The sequence below is a fragment of the Uranotaenia lowii genome, chromosome 2 (assembly GCF_029784155.1).
Source record: "Uranotaenia lowii strain MFRU-FL chromosome 2, ASM2978415v1, whole genome shotgun sequence".
Taxonomy (NCBI): Eukaryota; Metazoa; Arthropoda; class Insecta; order Diptera; family Culicidae; genus Uranotaenia; species Uranotaenia lowii.
Genome location: NC_073692.1, coordinates 61,016,570 through 61,039,616, shown reverse-complemented (window position 1 = coordinate 61,039,616; position 23,047 = coordinate 61,016,570). Strand labels below are relative to the sequence as shown.

Below are 23,047 nucleotides of genomic sequence, written 5' to 3'. Positions count from 1 at the left end.
AAACAACAATTTTCAAAACGAAAACTTTGGTTTTCTCTGTTTTTAAAAGCCTAAAAAGAGTAATCTTGTATGTACCCTTCGCAACCCACGATCTATACTATCCGATTATACTTCAAGTTCAATCTCATGATAGTTTTACTTCGTTATTGTCAGATTTTGTCAGCAGAAATTCCATTACAAACGCTCAAAAAAGTGGCTCAAAAATTAACAAATTTATTAATTTCGACACAGCTGCATCCACTAAATTGCCCTCAGTTTCTTTTAAAAGAGTAGTATTGGACTGAAAATAGCAGAAATTGAAGGAGGAGCATGTAGCCACCTAAAAAAAAGATTAGACGAAGCATAAGTTTTGAAAACTGATGAATATTATGACTGAAAAAAGTGTGCGCCGAACGATGGGAGGTACCAAGAATAAAGTAGATTTTTTTTTCTTACAAAAAACGATAAATATTTTTTGGCAAATTTGTTCATGAATTTTCATAAGATTATTTCATTTCCTTCATGGAAAGTATTAAGATCAAATGAATGGTTATTGAGATTAACGCATTCGTATCTGTCCCATTTCTAAAAGAACTAAGCTTCATTATTTTGTCTCCCGGTTTCCGTGAGATTCGGGAATCTTTTTATTAATTATTTTTGCTTTAAACTTAATTTGTAATCTAAATTTTGTTTTGATAATGCTTATTCCAAATCTGATCAAGCTTCGACCGAACCGAGTCAACCAAAAATCCGAGCATATTTGTTTAAAACCCAGAGACTCTACAAAAATCAAGCAAAAAAACTTGAAAAATATTTGATTTTTCATCTATCCACATAAAGTGAATAAATAAAGGGAAAAGTCCGGGCTGTTTTCTATAAAATCCTTGTAAACTTCTTATATTTCCGAAGCAACATAACCATAATAATTCAAACAATCTGAAATAAACGAAAATTTGACCTATTGAGTATGACCAAACATGTTCCATGAGCGTTTATAGTCTATGGATAAGTTCCTTGGGCTCGTGTGCTGGAAGACGTAGAGCGATTTTTCGTTCTTCTCATTTCTAATCTTTTTTTTTTAATTTAGTTGATGGATACTTTTTTCAAAGGGGGCTTTTTTAAGATTCAGGTGCATCCATCCATTTGTTATTAAAGATTCTATCGTATTACAATTGATATTTTAACTTCTTTTGAAATTTTTTCATCACCTTTTTTGGAGCCAAGGTGAGAACGTTATTCATGAAAAAAAAAAATTATATGTATAATAGAATTTTTTGACGTAGAATTACGTCTTACGGCAACACTATAGGGGGGCAAATTGAAATTTGCGAACAGAACTCGCGTCACGAAAAACTCCTCTTTAAGAGCCATCACATCTAAAGGATTATGACGTCATCACCAACGCCTGCTTTGATGGGTTTTGTTTTTCCATACCTACGAAAGGTATAAAACAAAGGGCTCTGCGGTCGACTCGGTTTCAGTTTCGTTCTGCCCGTCGAGTTGAACAGAGTTCGCTGCTCTTCGATCGGTGATTGGACCCCACCAGTGGTAATCCAACACCGATATCGAATAGCAGTTTTGTTCAGCATCAAGTGCAGTGGCATGAACCAGCCAGAGACAGCAAGCAGCGCAGACGACCAGCGGCAGAGAGCTCCAGTGGCGGAGAATAGTTTCGTTGCTGCTGAGCGCCCTGAGTACACGTTAAATGAATGGCGCCGGATACAGACAGAGCTGCTTGGAGTTCCCGTTCGCAAGCTGCGTTGCGTGCAGAAATGCTCTGATGGCGGCTGGTCGCTGAATCAGTGCGCATAGGAGGGGCGTGGTTTGGAGAGATGCTGTTTAGGAGAGTTTATCGAACTGCGAGGGGTGCTCGCTTGTATAAAAATTGGTTATGCGGAATAGGTCATATATTTTTCTTAACTTGAACTGTGATTTCTGTTGCTAAGATTTTTATTTCACATTTAGATCTGAGATGCATGTATCAAGTCTCCTGACAAATATGGGAGACTTTCAGCAACCTAAATGTAAACATAAACAAGTCATCAACCGAAATCGCAGTTCAAGTTGCCGAGTGTGAACACTTTCTCATATTTCGAAAAAAAAAATGGTTCAGGGACTTCAGTCCTGCAATTTTTTTTAACTTTCTTAGTTTTTAAACTGTTAAAACGGCAAAACTCATGATTTTTTTTAATCGTCACAATTTTTTATCAATTGCTGTGACAAATTGTAATATTAATCATTTTTTTTTAGCTATACGCAGTAGCTTTAGAAAAAGGGTTTGCGAATAAATGCCCAAATGATACCAATTTTTTTTTTAATTTTTCATTCAGCTCTGGACTAATTAAACTAAAACTAAAAATTTCACATTTGTTGTTTTGCTCAAATAAACTCCAAATCTATTCACTGTACTTATATTTTGGATATTACGGAAATGGTCTTATTTTATTTTTCCGCAAAACTGAATTTTGTTGGGCGGAGGTGAAATTAACTTCAATCTATCGAAATTTTAAGAAGAATTGGTATGAAAAGATGTTTTGATGAACAATATTTTTTTTATAAGCCATGTTATTATATTAAAAGCCACTTTTATAAAAATCGGTAAAAATCATTTATATGTACAATATGTACGATTGACAGGAGCAAATTGTCGTAATTCTACGTTTGCGGTCGTTGCAATAATACAACCTCCTCAACTTTTTTCAATATGGGAAAATGTTGGGAGAAAGAACTTAGAATTTAGTAAATCGAATCGATAGAAACTTATGAAAAATGTTTAAACCCATGACTTATACCACTATGATCGATAACTAAACATCTTTGTAAGAAAGACAATAAAAAATCTGCAGTCTGGCTTTTTTCTTCAAGCCAGAAAAAATCAGGCAAATCCTGAAAAATAAGGCACATTGGCAACCCTGAATGTTTTATTATGGACTTTATGAAAATTACTAAAATTTCTCCTTTAACATCACTGAATCAAAATGATTTTGTTTGATACTTTCATTCAAACCTACCAAAAAACTTCACAGATCTAAATAAACATCTTTCTCACACTATAAATCAACAAATATGCACGAATTGAAATCAAAATAATTTCGAAAAACTTGTGAAAAATAGGTTTAATTCAAGGATTGTCGAAGGAAAATGCTACCTCGGTAAAAAAACGACCGTACTTAAGCAAGGCCAACTTTGCTTCTACACTGTAAAAAATCCACATTTCGATAGTCTGTTTCTCCACACATACGTTGAAAAAGTTGTTCAAAATATATAGTTTATTCGAATAAAATAAAAACCAACATTTTGACACTTAACTTTTATGTGGCAGAAAAGTGATGGGCTGGCTAAAATAAAATGAGCGTGGCTTTTAGTCAAAAAATCATCGAATCCGCGCTCGATGATTTTTCGTTCGTTTTTGTTTCAAAATGGCGTTCAGTTCGCATGCTAGAACAAACAAGGAAAATTTTCGAAAACTTCCCAAATTTTTTTAAACATTTGGCAGTTGATTAACAGCTGATTTTTAAAAGAATGTTTCCCGCTTATTTTCTATGACTCATGTTTTATATATTCCAATATTCCAGAATTATAAATTTTATCCAATTGAAATTCTTTGAACTGTAACCGGCGAAATTTGTACGGACGAAATCCAAGGATAAACGATTAGTTAATCCTAGAAATTTCCTTATTTTTACACTTTCTGAATACTTCTATTTCATTTCGTATTTTACTGCTCTCAATCCAATTTCGAACAAATTTCAACTTCTGGTTAGCTTATTGAAAATCAAATCCCAATTCGCCACCTTTCGAAAACCAATTTTAATATTTTTCTTTTCCATTTTTCTCTTTCCAGAACCGGATACCGCAGATTTGCCACCGTTATTCGCCAAATTTCGCTCCAGGTTAAGAAATTTCTTCGGTGTCGGAAAAACTCCCACCTTAAAACAGCCCCAAGATGCCGTCGGTCGGAGTCGCGTGTATTAGATATTTGGTGTTTTTCTTCAATTTCCTGTTTGCGGTAAGTTTTCCGAAGCGTTAGTTTTAACACTTTTCCGATCAGCACCTGCTGGGTGGGACACTTTTACTACCTTTTTTGGAATGAAGCAAGGTGCTAATGTCGTCAAGGGATCCAGATGGTTTTTTTGTCGGGGTTTCCATCATCTTAGAATCTACCTTTCCTCCTCCCTCAAGGGGAACGGATTCGTTGAGTGAGTGAAAATTGCCAGAAGTTGATCTTGGCGAAAGTTTTTACCTGCCAGACAGCTCAATTTGGTGGGAAACCACATCGTGGGAAAAGTTTCTCGCTTCAGATAAAGTGTTTCTCAAAGGGTGTCACTTTTCATCAGTTTCCAGTAGCTAGCACTTTTGTGGACAGTTCTGAGAAAACAAAAGTATGCTTCAATTTTCCAAAAAATCTTTAAAAGTTCATCTGAAATGTTTTATGGGCAATCCCCAACAAAAATTAAATCAATCTTTAATGGCATTTGATGGAAAGTATTTACCTAAATTTTCTTAGTAAATTTTCAAAACAATATGGGTGTGTTTCTCGGATAGAGTGAAAGTTACACTTTTGGAGCTAAAACTTGTTACAGAACCTAGAGTGGTTGCTTTTTGAATTTTTTTCTCGGTTGCAAGTTTTTCCAAGTTCAAAGAAAAGCAGCAAACAAAAGCTTAATTCAATTACCGATTGTCCGGAATAATTGATTCCGATATCAGTTTCCGTTCAAAGCGTTTCAACAAAACCTTTAATTGACAGTTTGAAAATCACTTTTCTCTCTGTGTTTTTTTTTTGCTCTTTGTTAAAAGTTTTTCGTTACTGAACGTGCACAGTTCCAGCATTCACTCCAGGAGGGACGCGGAAATTGTTGGTGGTTGCCATTTCAACAGCATCTCCCCACTTCAGATTCTAGATCGAAGAACCAACGAAAAGCAACAACAGCCGGCAAACTAAATTTATAAGCAGCATCGGGGAAAGCATCTCATCTCTCGGTCGGTCCGCTTTCGGGTTTTGCGGTTGGCTCACGGAACCCGGGAAAATCCACCTACCATACCAGCTGACTAACTAGGCGTACGCGGGAAATTACCTAACCGGAAGTGGACTGACTGGAGGACCTGAGCCAGCAGCCTAAGTAATGGAATTGGCGCCGGGCAAATTGAAGCCTGCCCGTGCCTGTGGCGGGAAAGTTTTCCTTTCGAAATGTTGAAGGTAGGAGGTTCGTGAAGATGCTGACCTATGTTAGTCTATCTCTAACGTGAACGCAAACAAATATGCTAAAGGAGGATTTAGTCGAGCCATCAACAAGCTCTCCTAGACAAGTTGGTTCCACGAAGAGAGCCATTTGAAACAAAACTTGGAGGTACCAACACCGGATAAATACCATTATTTTTAATGAATAATTTTCCCATTAAAATAAATGGCATTCAGTGGGGCAGAAAATTAATTGAATATTTACCTGCCCGTTTCGTATCGCACGCCCGTCAAATGGACTTTCGTTTCAATTTGATTCCGATTGCGATAAGCCACGTTTGTTTTCGTTTAGTGGTCGAGAAAACTAACAGTAAAATTTCAAGGAAGCTGAATGAGGTTTTTTTTAAAAAATGCTCTTTCACAAGCCACTAAGTGAAACGATGTCGATGAAAATCTCCTAGAATCGAACTTTAAAAATTTGAAGATAGAACGTTGGTTTAAGGCAAAGGGAATGTTTTTTGACGATCCATAACCTTAAAAAACTAAAAAAATATAAATCTTACCAGAGAAACAATGACAAAAACGACGAAAATGACAATAATGACAGAAATGACACAAAAATGACAAAAATGACACAAAAATGACATAAAATGACACAAAAATTAAACAAAAATTAAAAAACTGACAAAAATGACAAAAATGACAAAAATGACAAAAATGACAAAAATGACAAAAATGACACAAAAATGACACAAAACTGACACAAAAATGACAAAAAAATGACACAAAAATGACACAAAAATGACACAAAAATGACACAAAAATGACACAAAAATGACAAAAATGACAGAAATGACAAAAAGACAGAAATAACAAAAAGACAACAATGAAACAAAAATGACAAAAATGACAAAAATGACCAAAATGACAAAAATGACAAAAATGACAAAAATGACAAAAATGACAAAAATGACAAAAATGAAAAAAATTATAAAAATGACAAAAATGACAAAAATGACAAAAATGACAAAAATGACAAAAATGACAAAAATGACAAAAATGACAAAAATGACAAAAATGACAAAAATGACAAAATTGATAAAAAAGACAAAAATGACAAAAATCACAAAAATGACAAAAAAAAAAACAAAAATTACAAAAATGACAAAAATCACAAAAATCACAAAAATCACAAAAATGACAAAAATGACAAAAATGACAAAAATGACAAAAATGACAAACAAGACAAAAATGACAAAAATGACAAAAATGACAAAACTGACAAAAATGACAAAAATGACAAAAATGACAAAAATGACAAAAATGACAAAAATGACAAAAATGACAAAAATGACAAAAATGACAAAAATGACAAAAATGACAAAAATGACAAAAATGACAAAAATGACAAAAATGACAAAAATGACAAAAATGACAAAAATGACAAAAATGACAAAAATGACAAAAATGACAAAAATGACAAAACTGACAAAAATGACAAAAATGACAAAAATGACAAAAATGACAAAAATGACAAAAATTACAAAAATTACAAAAATGACAAAAATGACAAAAATGACAAAAAAGACAAAAATGACAAAAATGACAAAAATGACAAAAATGACAAAAATGACAAAAATGACAAAAATGACAAAAATGACAAAAATGACAAAAATGACAAAAATGACAAAAATGACAAAAATGACAAAAATGACAAAAATGACAAAAATGACAAAAATGACAAAAATGACAAAAATGAAAAAAATGACAAAAATGATAAAAATGACAGAAATGACAGAAATGACAAAAATGACAAAAATGACAAAAAATGACAAAAATGACAAAAATGACGAAAATGACAAAAATGACGAAAATGACAAAAATGACAAAAATGACAAAAATGTCAAAAATTAAAAAAATGACCAAATTGTTATAAATGACAAAAATGACAAAAATGACAAAAATGACAAAAATGACAAAAATGACAAAAATGACAAAAATGACAAAAATGACAAAAATGACAAAAATGACGAAAATGACATAAAAGACAAAAATGACAAAAATGACAAAAAATTACAAAAATTACAAAAATGAGAAAAAATTACAAAAATTACAACAAAGTCAAAAATGACACAAAAAATGACAAAAATGACAAAAATGACAAAAATGACAAAAATGACCAAAATGACAAAAATGACAAAAATGACAAAAATTACAAAAATGACAAAAATGACCAAAATGACCAAAATGACAAAAATGACAAAAATGACAAAAATGACAAAAATGACAAAAATGACAAAAATGACAAAAATGACAAAAATGACAAAAATGACAAAAATGACAAAAATGACAAAAATGACAAAAATGACAAAAATGACAAAAATGACAAAAATGACAAAAATGACAAAAATGACAAAAATGACAAAAATGACAAAAATGACAAAAATGACAAAAATGACATAAATGACAAAAATGACAAAAATGACAAAAATGACAAAAATCACAAAAATCACAAAAATGACAAAAATGACAAAAATGACAAAAATGACAAAAATGACAAAAATGACAAAAATGACAAAAATGACAAAAATGACAAAAATGACAAAAATGACAAAAATGACAAAAATGACAAAAATAACAAAAATGACAAAAATGACAAAAATGACAAAAATGACAAAAATGACAAAAATGATAAAAATGACAAAAATGACATAAATGACAAAAATGACAAAAATGACGAAAATGACAAAAATGACAAAAATGACAAAAATGACAAAAATGACAAAAATGACAAAAATGACACAAAAATTGACAAAAATGACAAAAATGACAAAAGAGAAAAAAATGACAAAAATGACAAAAATGACAAAAATGACACAAAAAATGACAAAAATGACAAAAATGACAAAAATGACAAAAATGACAAAAATGACAAAAATGACAAAAATGACAAAAATGACAAAAATGACAAAAATGACAAAAATGACAAAAATGACAAAAATGACAAAAATGACAAAAATGACAAAAATGACAAAAATGACAAAAATGACAAAAATGACAAAAATGACAAAAATGACAAAAATGACAAAAATGACAAAAATGACAAAAATGACAAAAATGACAAAAATGACAAAAATGACAAAAATGACAAAAATGACAAAAATGACAAAAATGACAAAAATGACAAAAATGACAAAAATGACAAAAATGACAAAAATGACAAAAATGACAAAAATGACAAAAATGACAAAAATGACAAAAATGACAAAAATGACAAAAATGACGAAAATGACAAAAATGACAAAAATGACAAAAATGACAAAAATGACAAAAATGACAAAAATGACAAAAATGACAAAAATGACAAAAAATGACAAAAATGACAAAAATGACAAAAATGACAAAAATGACAAAAATGACAAAAATGACAAAAATGACAAAAATGACAAAAATGACAAAAATTACAAAAATTACAAAAATGACAAAAATGACAAAAATTACAAAAATGACAAAAATGACAAAAATGACAAAAATGACAAAAATGACAAAAATGACAAAAATGACAAAAATGACAAAAATGACAAAAATGACAAAAATGACAAAAATGACAAAAATGACAAAAATGACAAAAATGACAAAAATGACAAAAATGACAAAAATGACAAAAATGACAAAATGACAAAAATGACAAAAATGACAAAAATGACAAAAATGACGAAAATGACAAAAATGACAAAAATGACAAAAATGACAAAAATGACAAAAATGACAAAGTTGACAAAAATGACAAAAATGACAAAAAATGACAAAAAATGACAAAAATGACAAAAATAACAAAAATGACAAAAATGACAAAAATGACAAAAATGACACAAAAATGACAACAATGACAAAAATGTCAAAAATGTCAAAAATATCAAAAATGACCAAAATGACCAAAATGACAAAAATTACAAAGATAACAAAAATGACAAAAATGACAAAAATGACAAAAATGACAAAAATGACAAAAATGACAAAAATGACAAAAATGACAAAAATGACAAAAATGACAAAAATGACAAAAATGACAAAAATGACAAAAATGACATAAATCACAAAAATGACAAAAATGACAAAAATGACAAAAATGACAAAGATGACAAAGATGACAAAAATGACAAAAATTTCAAAAATGATAATATGACCCCATAATGATAAAATGACCTAAAAATGATAAAATGACCCAAAAATGACAAAAATGTCAAAAAATGACAAAAATGACGAAAATGACAAAATTGACAATAATGACAAAAATGACAAAAATGACAAAAATGACAAAAATGACAAAAATGACAAAAATGACAGCAACAAAAACACAAAAATGACTCAAAAATTATGCATAAATTATACAATCATGGCAAAAGCTACCCAACAATTTCATTTAAATGACGCAAAAATTACACAGAAAGATACAAATATGACACAGAAATATAAAATAAAAGATCACAAAAACAAAACAAAAAAAAATTAACAAAGAAATGGAGCAAAAGTATTGAAAGCTATTTGTATGTTTAAAATTGCTCAAAAGCCAAATTTCACAAATCCCTCAAAACAGAAAGAAGTAGGCATTTTCTAACATTTTTAAATTTCCTTTATTTTGTCTCGTGAAAATTTGAAAATCTTGTCAATGTAATTGATTTGAATGAAATTTTTTTGAATATTTTTTCATTCTACCCAGACAATAAATTAAACCTGTACAAAACTTCCATTGGTGGTGTTTTTATATTTTTTTTATAAAGGATTTTTCGAAGATTTTTTCGAGCAAAATGGATTAGCCTATTTGAATTTATTTAAAAAAACATTGATTCTGTACTTAAAAACCCTCGAAAAGACATATGTTATAAAGTAAAACAAAAATCAGGTAGGATGAAAATCTAAAGTGTTGATTTCAGATTTCAGTTTATTCGAACGATGTCCGGTATATTTGTCAAAATCTGTACCCCTTCTTGGAAGTGTTTGCTTAAAGAAAATTCACAGATTTCGAAATTTTCTTTCATCTCAACAAGCCTTTTGAACCACAATCTACTTTCAGCGGAAATTTTTCTGCAACCATATTAGAGTTAATATTTACGCTAGATTGCATTGTGTTTTGCCAGAAAGGATACATTTGGCATGGCCATTGTCAATTTTCTGTTCACTTTATCAAATGTTCTCAGAAGAACAAATTTCACCCCCTACAAAATGATGAAAAGAATAGCTACGATTCTCACGCCAACAAACGAAAACGAAAACGGGTCCATTTTCAAATTTCTCCGGAAACCCGGTCCGTAGTTGACAGAATCCTGTTCCCATCGGAATGGCGCTCCGAATCCAATCGAATTTAGCCGTACAACGATCTTTCTGCATCCATTCCGCCGCCATCATCGGGGGGATTGAAAGTGGAAAGTAGATATTCAGACACAATTCTGCCGAATAGCAGCTGGTTTAAGGTAATCCCATAAACCGCTTAGTTCCCAGTAGTGGGTGAAAAACGTCAAATTGGAACGCCCCTTCTTCGGTTGACGAAGGAAAAGTAGAATGGCTCTAGAAGTTTGGATTTTTTTCGAAAAAAAAAATCATACAATTCAATTTTTATCAAACAAAGCTTTTTGACGATTGAATTTGTGTATTGTCTCTGATACTCCCCAAATGTTGATATAATTATATGATGAAAAACACAATTTCTATTAAAATTCGGTCATCTATTTGGATTATTCTTTCTCGTTTAACTACTATATAGCAGAAAAGAGTGAACCCAGGCTCCATCATTCTACGTAGTAGAATGAGAAAGATAATTCAAATTACCATTCCCAGTTGCCAGTTCAGTCTCAGTCTCAGTCTCAGTCTCGAGCACACAGGTGGGAATGATAATTAAAACACTGCCTCTGAGTGGTTTACCGGTAGGAAGTTTTCAGTGCTCAGCTCAAAACCACAACTCATACCTACTCGCACATTTGCCAGACAAGTAGTAGCAGCAGCTTCACATTGTCAATTTCAATATAATTGCACTTTCGGTTCCGCGAGTATGTATATAGTTTGGGTGCATCACGCGCGTGTAGGTTGAAAATATGTTTCATGTTTCTTCTGAACATATAAGTATTTCGGTTTCCTCTTTGTTGACAGCTATTTGCTGAAATTTAATTACCGATGATGGTTAAAATATTTGCTTTGAAGTTCGGTTCTCTTTTGAACGTTCATGGCACGTGCTCTCTGTGCTCGAAATAATGTGTATTGGTTAATATTGTTTTCGATGTGTATAAGGATTTTTTTTTTTGCACGGATGATATAACTAACCTTTGATATGGCGATAATTAAAAGAGGCTGTGGTGCAGCGGAAAGATTATAAACACTACTCCGATACTGGCTATGAAGAGGTTGGAGTCGATTTTGCAATTTGTATACATAAACTCATATGTTTGCCAAGTATCGCTCCGCCAATTTAGTTACATCACTAGAACCTGTTTAAAATCAGGCCGCCGAACGTGGCCTAGAGGATAGCATTCAAGTCTTCTAAGCCAGAGGTCATGAGATCAAGTCTTGATCACGGCAAACATAGTACTCTTTCTGTGGGTTGGTGGTGTTAGCATTAGTAAAATGCTAGCCATTATATCCTTGAAAGATGTACGCTTAGTCTTAAGTAGAATTTAGATCTCTTCAAAGAAACATGAAGTTTCACTGAGATCCTATATGTGTGTGTTCGTTTTTTTAAAAAAAATTGCCCTTCTTGTGCATATAGTTTTATTGCGAAATGCTTCCGTTGACATTCTCAACATCCAGTGCAAAGTACAGGAACTACAGAAAAAATCGGAAATGTAGCCGTTGTTAAAAAATTTATTGGATGTTTTTGATTTTTGATTATTGTTGTGAGGCTGCTTGTCACTGCAGAGGAATCGTCCAAATGCGTCCAACCTGGTCGACGGTCCACAAGGAAAAGAGGATGATTCCACGTGGTTTCCCATTTGATCGGCCGCTGAAAGATGACAGCTGTGCTGTCACAGTTGGTAGTCCTGCAGGGTGTTGTTAGCCCGACAAAGCTGCAGTGTTGCCGAATGTCAGGAACTGTTCCGTGTGCGTCACAATTGTTACGGCCACGATTCCCTCTGGCTGCCCTAATAAGGGAAACTTAAACAAATCATGTCACTGGGAGCCCGGTAAAGAAGGAGGAAAACGTCAATATCTATAAAAACTGATGCACCTAATACTTTTTTTTGCCTGATAAGATACGAAGGGACGCTCTTGGACAAAGTTGTTTGGCGTGAAATTTCCTTGTAAGAATTTCCGTAGGTGATGGAAAGAATTAGAGAAACATGAGGTATCAAAGAAATTCTCTAAAAAGATACAACGGCTCACCGGCAGGACTTGAACCTGCAATCTCCGCTTCAGTACAACGGCGCGTAAGCATATTTCTTAATTGTGGCTTAATTGTGTGACTTACCGCAATTGCCGCCATTCGACGATCCTTGGATGGACCCCCGAAACTGATACTGTGTGGTTGTGGTAGCCGTCTGCCTTCTTCCACTTGGGTGTCTAGTTGCCGGATTATCGCCCACGTGTCGATTCCAGCAGGTTGTTTGAACGGTCGACGCCGGCGACTTCGGGCCCGCAGATGCGTGCCAGCAAACTAATGCCAGCAAACTAATGCCAGCGGATTCGACGCTTACAGAAGCGTGCCAGCAGAACCTGTACCAGCGGAATCAGTGCCAGTGGAACCAGTGCCAGCGGGGTAGAAGCCAGCCAATGGATTGCGGTCAATCGGAGCTTTGACGGCGAGGTGAAACCAAGCCAACTGATTGCGGCCAATCGGAGCTTTGCCAGCGGAATTTGTTCCAGCTGAACCTGTGCCAGCAGGGTCGATTTGATTGCGACCAATCGGAGCTTTGCCAACGGGATCCAATCGAGCCAATGGATGTTGTCGTCGGATTAATTAGCAGATAAAATGCTAAGTGGATAGTTGCCACGTGGTTTGGCTCCTGGTAATGAAGTATCCAGCGTTCCAACTTGCCAGTGGACCAAACTTTTCGGAGAGGTTGTAGGCCACCTGATTTGAGTTCTCCGGAATTGCCCAGCAAACCATTCGGAAGGTAAATCGCAAGAACAGGGTGTTCTGGGTTGTTTTTTTTAGACCACTTCACACACGTCTGCTCCAATTCCACTCCCGACTGACTCCTTGTCGAGATCGACAATCAAGTCTCCACTTTTTCTCGAGATTTCTCCCCGGAAATTGGTTGGTTGTCAAACTCAAGTCGCCCGTTATAGCACAAACGGGGTAGGGATGCTGGCAGTTAGGGTGACCATGGATATAGTTCTATGTCCGATAAACATACTCATCACCTAACCGTTCTGGTAGTTGTGTCCTATTTCAAAATTTGGTCAAGGGAAAACGCGTGTAATTCGGTGAAATCGTTTATTTAAAAATTCAAATTAAATTTCATAATGTCCACCTTCTTCGCCGCAGAAAGCCAGTTTGCCTTGAACTGCTGCTCGTCCTTAGCAGTTATTTTGGTCTTCTTTAGGTTCCGCTTGACAATAGCCCAGTATTTCTCAATTGGGCGGAGCTCTGGCGTGTTGGGAGGGTTCTTGTCCTTGGGAACCACCTGCACGTTGTTGGCGGCGTACCACTCCATGGCCTTTTTACCGTAATGGCAAGATGCCAAATCCGGCCAAAACAGTACGGAACAACCGTGTTTCTTCAGGATAGGCAGCAGACGTTTATTAACACGTTCGTCGCCACGCTCATTTTGGTAGTTTAACTAGCCAGGCCCAAAGACATTTTCAGAGAGAGAAAGCAAATAGGGAGAAATCCCATATCCCATCCCAGGAAATACACCCGTCACCCGAATATGGGTGCCGTGGCGACGAACGTGTTAAAACACTCTTTCACGTAAATTTCTTGGTTGACAGTCCCGAAACCTATGAAAATGCTGCTTTTCAAGCCACAGATACAGATGGCTTGCCAAACCAGATATTTCTTCGCGATCTTTGACAGTTTCATGTGCTTGAAAATATCTGCTACCTTTGCCCTTCCTTTTGCCGTATAAAACTCCTGTCCCGGAAGCTGCTTGCTGCTCGGCTTTGACGTAGGTTTCGTCGTCCATTACCACGCAGTCAAACTTCGTCAGCATCGTCGTGTACAGCCTCCGGGATCGCGCTTTGGCCGTTGTATTTTGTTTATCATCGCGATTTGAAGTAACTACCTTCTTGTAAGTCGATAGTCCGGCTCGTTTTTTGGCTCGATGCACGGTTGTAGACGATACACCCAGCTTATTTGCGGCATCTCGGAGAGAGTGGTTAGGGTTTTGCTTGAAACTACCGGCAACTCTCTTTGTCGTCTCAGCGGCTTCCGTTTTTTGATTTTCCCGCGATCCAGACTTCATGGCTGTCGACAAACGTTCCCCAAACACTTTAATTACATTTGTAACGGTTGATTTGGCAACTTTTAGCTATTTTGCCAGCTTTGCGTGCGAGTGGCTCGGATTTTCGCGATGCGCGAGCAAAATTTTGATACGCTGCTCTTCTTCCTTGAACGGCATTTTGACAACTGAAGAGTGAATTCCAAAATCAAAATAGGAGCAACATTCTACACACACCTTCAAAATAAGGGGTGTTCAGGTTTTTTAAATGCAAAATTGAAAGAAATACGTCAAGTTGATATTGACCAAATTTTGACCGTATCACCCTTTATATTTAACAACGGTAACAAGGATGATAACGTGTGTCATTTTAGAGTTTTCCAAGGGAAGTTTTTTCCACCTCCAGCAACTACCCATCCAAAAACGGCAAAGTGGTGTTGGCGGAAATAATTGATACATTATCGTTTCTGATTGACTACACGCAATCTGTCAGTCACAGACATACGTAAAAATTTGGGTCATTTTACGAGCAGATGGCGCTGGTCGCAGGCGTGACATAATGGAGAAGAATTTTCTGTAGTAGCATAAGAGGAAACTCTCATTGGCATAGATTGTCTGAAGTAGGACCCATTCTTATACGTTGTGCTAGGGACTTGAGGAGCAATGTGATTAACAGAAATAGATTCTAGAACCCGAACTTTTTTTTCCCCAAATTTCGATCAAACATTCGTAACTCTGATCATCCATGAAAGCAGCATGATCTTCCCAGGCTTTAATTGTGTCATCGTGTAGCCTGATGCATAATAAATGTTCAAGCAGTGTACTCCACTGTGACGTTGGTTCCCCTAGACCAGTGGTTTTCAAACTTTTTCTACTCACCACCCCTTTTTTCGAAATTTTTGAGATCAACGCCCCCCTGTTGTAAGATTTAACTCAAAATATATAAGGACATAAGAGCCAAAGGGATAGGGGGTATCATAAGTGTAAAAATGTTCGATTTTGATATAATGCCATAAGATTTTTCATATTTCAAACTATATTTCGAGATTTTATTACGATTTTTAGAATATTGCTTACATACAATTTCGTTCGAAAGAAAAATGCAAAGGTTCAAAAAATATATGGAAAATGACAAAACATAATAACTTAAAACGTGTTTCTTAAAATTAGCTTTAATGCACTTATTCCTTATGGCTCCCAAGGGCCTCATATTGCCTCAAACCTCCAGTAAACACTAAATTCTCTGTTAAGTTTCCTGGGAAACTTAGCTTAGCTTAGCTTAGCTTGATTAACTACTCACATCCACCTTGAACCGTTAAACCCGAAATGCATAGTTATAGAAAATGGATTACTTCCTCCAAAATCAAATTATGATTACAATCAGTTCGAGTTCCACGATCGCTGGTGTGGCTCAGTAGAAAAAGTTCCACATCGCCAATGGTTGCTACTCCGTGATTGACCGAGGCCATCAATTTTGTTCAGAGGTCAAATGAATGGTGCTTGGGATTAGCAGCTCATTCACACTGCACAAAACTAATGCTCTCTCTTTGAACATCAATAACGGCGCCGGCCACGTCCTAGTAGTCAATGGATAGATTGGAAAAAAGAAAGGGATGAAAGATTTATTTTATGCATTAGGACCGAGGTTACCTCTGCATCCTAGCAAATTAATTTTGGTTGGGACTGGGTAAAAGGAATTGATTGGGAGACACTTTTGACAAGTGTTACAGTGAACCATAAAAAATATATTTCTTACTCCTATTAGGTCTAATCCGAAACTTTCAGTTAATGAGGGAGCATGAGATTGTTAAATGTAATGATGACAAAAAAATAACTTTTATCACCAATTGCCTATTTTTCATGAACATTCCTAGCATCTTTCCCCAACATAAATTTGTAAAAAATAATCCTATAGTATAATCGTAATATCCTGTGACATATCAAGTCGACGATTTATATCTCTATGTTAATAATCTATCCTGAATTGCAACAAGTTGAGCTATGATAAATGAATGAATAATAAATCAAAACAACCGTTTAATTCAATTCATTAAAAAATGATATCAAGAAACCCATCTCTTGAAAAAAAAAGTTCATCAGTTCAAAATGCTTATCGTTAAACGATGATACATAGCTCTGAATTTAAAGTTATTCTTTTTGTCACTATAGATGACACATTTTTAAATCCAATTTTTTAATTCGATTTTAAATACAGCGAATTTTAAATATTTTTAATTCAATCAAAATAGTCCTACATGAAACAGGGTTATGAAAGTTAGGTGGGAAATTTCCTACTGTCTAATTAGGGAAACGATTACCGATTGCTCCATGCGTCGTGTCACTGACCATGACAAAATATGCGTATGTGCTTATGATCACAGTGCCGAGAATTGGTATTGGGCAATGTTATATGTAAATGTTTTCAAAATGATTTGATCTCACCAAGCATCCAGGGACCAGAATTCGAATTGGTGGCAGAAACTTCTGAAGGTTCAGTATTTCTTTGATCCATTATTTTTGGGAAACCACCCAATTTTTTTCTGGAGCGGGTGTGTTCACTTTGCTGCGTCTTTTTCGATCACCAAAACCAATTGTTCAACTTATCCTGAAATTCTGCAAAAAAATTAGAAGAAAAAATACACTCTACCCTGTTACTGAAGGTGAAATTCTAGAAAAGATGAAAGTCTATTTCTTCATACTAAGACATTGATAGGAATCTTGAAAAATAATTTAATGAAATTCTACTTAGCTTCGAGTGTTGGATTTAAACTTTCTCTTGCTTATCTTCCGGCCAGGACCCAAATTCATCTTCTTTCTCCTCCACGAGTAATTTTTTACGATGATTCAGATTCCACCTTGCTTAGTATTGTAGCTATCAGTCATCAGCTTTTAACACTGGAGCGCTGAAAAATTTTCATCTTCTTCGAAAATTTTCAAATTATTTGAATTGTTTTCGATGAATTTGACGAGCTCAAAAAAAAGACGTCCAACTTTGTCGCTGACTGCTTTGATCCTTCTCTGTTAAGTTTCCTGGGAAACTCTGGGAAAACTAATTTGTTTTGATATATAATCATATACATATCTTAAATTTTGGTAAACAAAATTATACATTCCTCACTTATTTGCGCAATTGAATACAAACTTATTTCTATCAAGCCGGTGAAATAACGTAGAAAATAGTGTTATTTATTGATATTTATCTGAATTTGAGTCCTGTTCAAAGTTGTGCAGCATTCAAGGGTCTCAAAGTGCGAATTAGATTCTAATGACTGAATTCTGGCAATGTTAGCGATAACCGAATAAATTAAAAGTTCCTGCATGGAAAATGACAATAGATTTTTTGATCTACTAAAAGAATATGAACAAATAAGAACTTAAAACAAAAATTCTCTTACCTAAAAATATTCAATCATTTTTTCAACCATAAAATCCATCACTAAATCACAGGTGACGCGTTTTTTCAATTAATTTTTTTATGTTTTTTCTGATTACCAAATTTTTTGAGACAATACAATTTAAAGATTATCATGCATTGCCATCTAAAATTAGTCTTTTTTTGTATAAGCCAAAATAATCTAACAAAACAATATCATGATGTGGAGAACATTCAAAATCTCTGACTATTTAGAAAAAAAACCTTTAAGATACATTTTTAGAAAATTTTTTTGAGACACTGGATCAATATTTGCTAGCAGCTCTGTGAAATTATAAATTTTTTAGTCTCGGACCTGATGTTTAGTTCAGTAACGTAATTTCATTGGTTTGCATAGAATTCAATCGTTTTCAAATCTACGTTGTTTTGTGATTTGTGAAAATGTGAATTACGACCTGACCGCCCCCTGAGCCCTTCTAACGCCCCCCAAATTTCCAAATTGAGCTCACCGTCCCACTGAAAACTCTCAACGCCCCCAAGGGGGCGGTAAGGACCACTTTGAAAACCACTGCCCTAGACGAAAGCTGAATGAAGCGAAGTAGGTGTTTCCCTTTTCATGCGAGGAATTTCAAGAAGGTCTTGCAAGTGCCGCTTTTTCACTAAAGTTCGTCAAGCAATGGGGTAGTCAAGGGCACTTACTCCTATAGCTTCAATTAACTGGGCAGCTTCATCCTCAGTGCTGAGGGCAAATAATGAAATTTCTGGATATCGGGTAGTTCAGCATTTTCGTGAATAAGTTCCAAAAAAGTATCGTGGAAGGTAAGCCATCGAAATCCGGGAGTGAAATGGTGGGAAACTTAAGACCCGATAAGATAGAAGCAGGGCGGCTAGGTGTCCATTGATTGGATTGGATACCTGATTGGACACCTAGCCGTTGGACAAAAACGAAATCGACAATAACAACAGACAGCAAATTCCCTTGAAAAAGACCAACAAAACTGGTCGAAACGTGGGGTATTTTAAAAACAATCGTTGTTTGATCTACATTCATGACCGAAAAAAGCTTAATTCAAATTCCTATACATCACCCGCGGTCGAAAGCATAAACCTAACCTCAGGTAGTTTTAATTTGAAATCATATAAATTTTTGTTCAACACGGGTAACCTACTTTAAAATTGCTTGAAAATCTTTAATCAGATAAAAAACTTCTTTGGCTAACTTATAGACTGTTCCAATAATTATAAATACACTAACACTGCCTTGATATGACGAAGTGACGAACATCCATTTTTATCGGTTTTTACTTTTTGACGTAATTTTATACAGCTTTCTAAAAGCTTTCAAATGCTCCGAAAAGCTTTTTGATATTCCATATAGTTTTCGAGTAAATTCAGAAAAACGAAGTGACGATTGTGCCATTTTGACGCCGATGTGACTAATATCCGTTAATCCATGGGAGAGATACGGAAAACTCTAGCAGTTTTAAAAATTTTAAGCGATTTTTAAATTGTGACCCAGAGATGGGTCTTGACTCAAACATTCAGTCAGCGAAACTTTTTTTGTAGAGAAATGAATCCAACTGTAAGTTGAAATTTCAGGGACTAGATAAGATGAAAATTAATGTAGAAAAACATTGGAAAAAAAATTCGCCTTGTCTCCCGGTAGGACTTGAACCCACATCTTGCGCCTCTCCGGGGCCCATGTATTAACATTCTACTACAGGAGACAACCTGGCGTATGAAAGTTATACTGGTCGAGTGTCGATGTCTATCGGAATGAAGGGAATTGTTTTTCCCATGTGATCATCATCATTTTCGTAATCTATTTCTATTCCCATCACTTCAACTTACGGTAGTTGGACTCAAATTTGGATATTTTAGGCACGGCAAGATTTGCATTGCCTTCTCATATACTGCACGGGTTGTCAGTTATGATGAGAAATGATGCGTTTGCCGTCTTTGGATATCCAACCAAATTCGGTGTTTGGCACCGCCTTATTATTGTAGTGTAGTTTTTGTTTTGTAGTCCCTGAAATTTCAACTTACAGTTGGATTCATTTCTCTACAAAAAAAGTTTCGCTGACTGAATGTTTGAGTCAAGACCCATCTCTGGGTCACAATTTAAAAATAGAAAATATGGCGGGGCCAAACACCGAATTTGGTTGGATATCCAAAGACGGCAAATGCATCATTTCTCATCATAACTGACAACCCGTGCAGTATATGAGAAGGCAATGCAAATCTTGCCGTGTCTAAAATATCCAAATTTGAGTCCAACTACCGTAAGTTGAAATGATGGGAATAGAAATAGATTACGAAAATGATGATGATGACATGGGAAAAACAATTCCCTTAATTCCGATAGACATCGACACTCGACCAGTATAACTTTCATACGCCAGGTTGTCTCCTGTAATAGAATGTTAATACATGGGCCCCGGAGAGGCGCTAGATGTGGGTTCAAGTCCTACCGGGAGACAAGGCGAATTTTTTTTCACATGTTTTTCTACATTAATTTTCATCTTATCTAGTCCCTGAAATTTCAACTTACAGTTGGATTCATTTCTCTACAAAAAAAATTTTAAGCGATTGTCATAAAATTTAGGACATAGATATACCTATCTTGACATGATGATATTTTAAAAGAAAAGCTTAGTAAATGCGGGGGGGGGGGGGGGGGCGTCCCATATAAAATAATTTTAATTTTTTTTATTTTATCATTTTTTTATTTTATGAAATTTTATATGTAAATTTATACAAATTTATATATTTTCAGAAAATAGGTTTTTTTTTTCCATTTTCCAGCAAATCAATTTCACGCAGAAGTACTTCGAGTGATGAGTTGTTTGATGATGGAATAAAAAAAGGAAATTGGCAAAAATCAATACATTTTTTAAATGGTATTTTCGTTATGAGTTTTTTTATGGAAATTTTAAAATATTATGAAATGAAGGTTATAATTATTCGTTAGAGCGCAATGATCTCATAAAGAAAACATTGTCAGTTTTAAATTGAAATGAAATGTTGTGCAATAATTACGATAAATTTATTTATTGAATAAAAGCACAATTTTAATTAGTTAAAATTCATCAAAATACATTCTTTCGTCGAGCATCTCCCAAAATTTTTTGTAGTTAAGTGGAGGACTCATCGCCTTGGCATATTTTGTTCGCGCTTTTGTAGCCTGTTTTTATTTTGTTGGTTTAGGGACGTTTGCAGCTGATGAAAATTTAAACTAACTTAAGATAGGTAAGGTTATTTTGTATGAAATATTTCATTACTCATTTATTGTTCCCAACATCTCTTCAAACTCTCCGATATCTTCAAAAATACCCACCTTCTCGCTCGAATATGCTTAAATAAGTTCCAACGCGCAGGCTATTTTAGTAAAATAGCAAAATTTGTTCTATTTCTTTGATACGGAAGTTTGCACAAGCCTACTAACTACCATAGTTAGTAGGACATTACACACTTCGGCGTATAATCGTTAAAACAAAACTTACGTTTTTACACCGAAGTGACTAATGTGTTTTAAAAACTTATGTAGGCCAAAAAAGGAGTTGTGATCCGAAAGGCTATATTTTAGATATATTTTAGAATAGATTGTACAGATTATATTTTGTTAAAAATCCTGGAATAATGAATATTGAGCTAAAAGAGAAAATCGCTTTTATTGACGAAAACACAAAATGGTTTATTCGTCACTTCGTCATATCACGGCTGAATTACAGTCAATTCGAAAATCGTGTATCGTTCAACTAAAATTTGGCTGCGTACTGTTGTTCACATCCAATCAAAGTAAGCGTTTACATTTTTTATCGTTCTTCGCGAAGAAATCTGAAAGTGCGTGGCCTTACTCCCGATCAAAGAAAACGGATTGTGCACAAATGGGACACTGGAAGTGGTCTTTCAATCAGAACTAGCTATGGAAGAAGGTGTTGTCGTGGATGGACTCCTCTGAGTCCGCCATGTTTTCGATCATCGCGAGGAGTGTCGGAGCAGTTCAAACCGCGTTGAGAAAGTATGGAGAACAGACGCGGTAGGAAGCCTGGCCCTGCTGACCCTGCAATGAACAAGAATATCGAAGATTAAATACTATAAACTGCATCCTTCGGCATCAGTACGGAATGTGGTTAAAAAACTAAAAAAAAACGACTAATGTTATGCGTGCCAAAGAGAGAATTGGACTTCAGACCTATCGGAAGCAGAAGCAGCCAAAAAGCAGTACAATACAGGCTTAACTCGCTTAACCGAGGTCTCGGAAACTCTACGACAAACTTCTGACCAAGAAATCGGATTGTGTTATCATGGATGATGAAACCTACATCAAACCTGTAAATTTCTGCGAGGGCCACAGTTTTATAACTCAGCAAAGGGAAAGGATGCTCCTGCATCAGTGAAATCCATTTACACTGAAAAATTTGGAAAAAATTTAATGGTGTGTGGTAAAATGTCTCGTCCATTCATAACCACAGATACAATGAATGGCAAAAGATACGTGCTAGAATGTTAACGAAAAAGTTTGCTACCCTTAATCACTCCGTGCCACTTCTCTAAGGATGCATTAAAGTGGTATGAAGTCAACAAGGTCACATGTTTACCGAAAGACATGAATCCACCAAACTGTCCAGAGATTCGTCCAATCGAAACTTTTTGGGCTTCTAATAAGGTAAATCTGAGGAAATACATGAACAAGATCCCGACCTTAGTTTTGTTTTCATGTAATTTTTTTTTAACTGAGCGTTCAATTAGTTCAATTCAAGAGATTCTCCAATCGATGTTTGGTCATTTCAATGAGACATTTAAAGTTGTGAAAAAGTAAACAAGTGCTTGGTAATTAAATTTTTAATTTCCAAGCCATTGACATTGCGATCCGCAAATTTTAATCCCCCTGTTTTAATCAAACGAACACCACCAGTTTTCATTATGACTGAAACAATGGCAACAAATATTTTTTAATTAGCTCAATTAATCGACTACCCAATTCAATGAACAGGAAAAGAGGGGAGGTTCATCGACATAATGATGGGGTTGGTGTTTTCAGATTTTTGCATTCCTTGTCCCCTTGTCCACAATGAAACCACGCTTCAGCCAGCGAACGAACGCTCGGGAAAACAAACATGCACCCAGAAAACTCATTATGTG

General features: G+C 34.9%; 1 protein-coding gene across 1 annotated transcript in view; it reads left to right on the top strand.

Annotated features, from left to right (window-relative positions):
- The first annotated feature begins 3,826 nt into the window (after nucleotides 1–3,826).
- LOC129746696 (CD63 antigen-like) overlaps nucleotides 3,827–23,047 on the top strand; it is a 59,925-nt gene continuing 40,704 nt past the window's right edge. Inside the window, exon 1 of the mRNA XM_055740545.1 lies at nucleotides 3,827–3,988. Coding sequence (XP_055596520.1) covers nucleotides 3,926–3,988 — 63 coding nt within the window. The 5' untranslated portion in view covers nucleotides 3,827–3,925. The remainder of the gene's footprint in view (nucleotides 3,989–23,047) is intronic.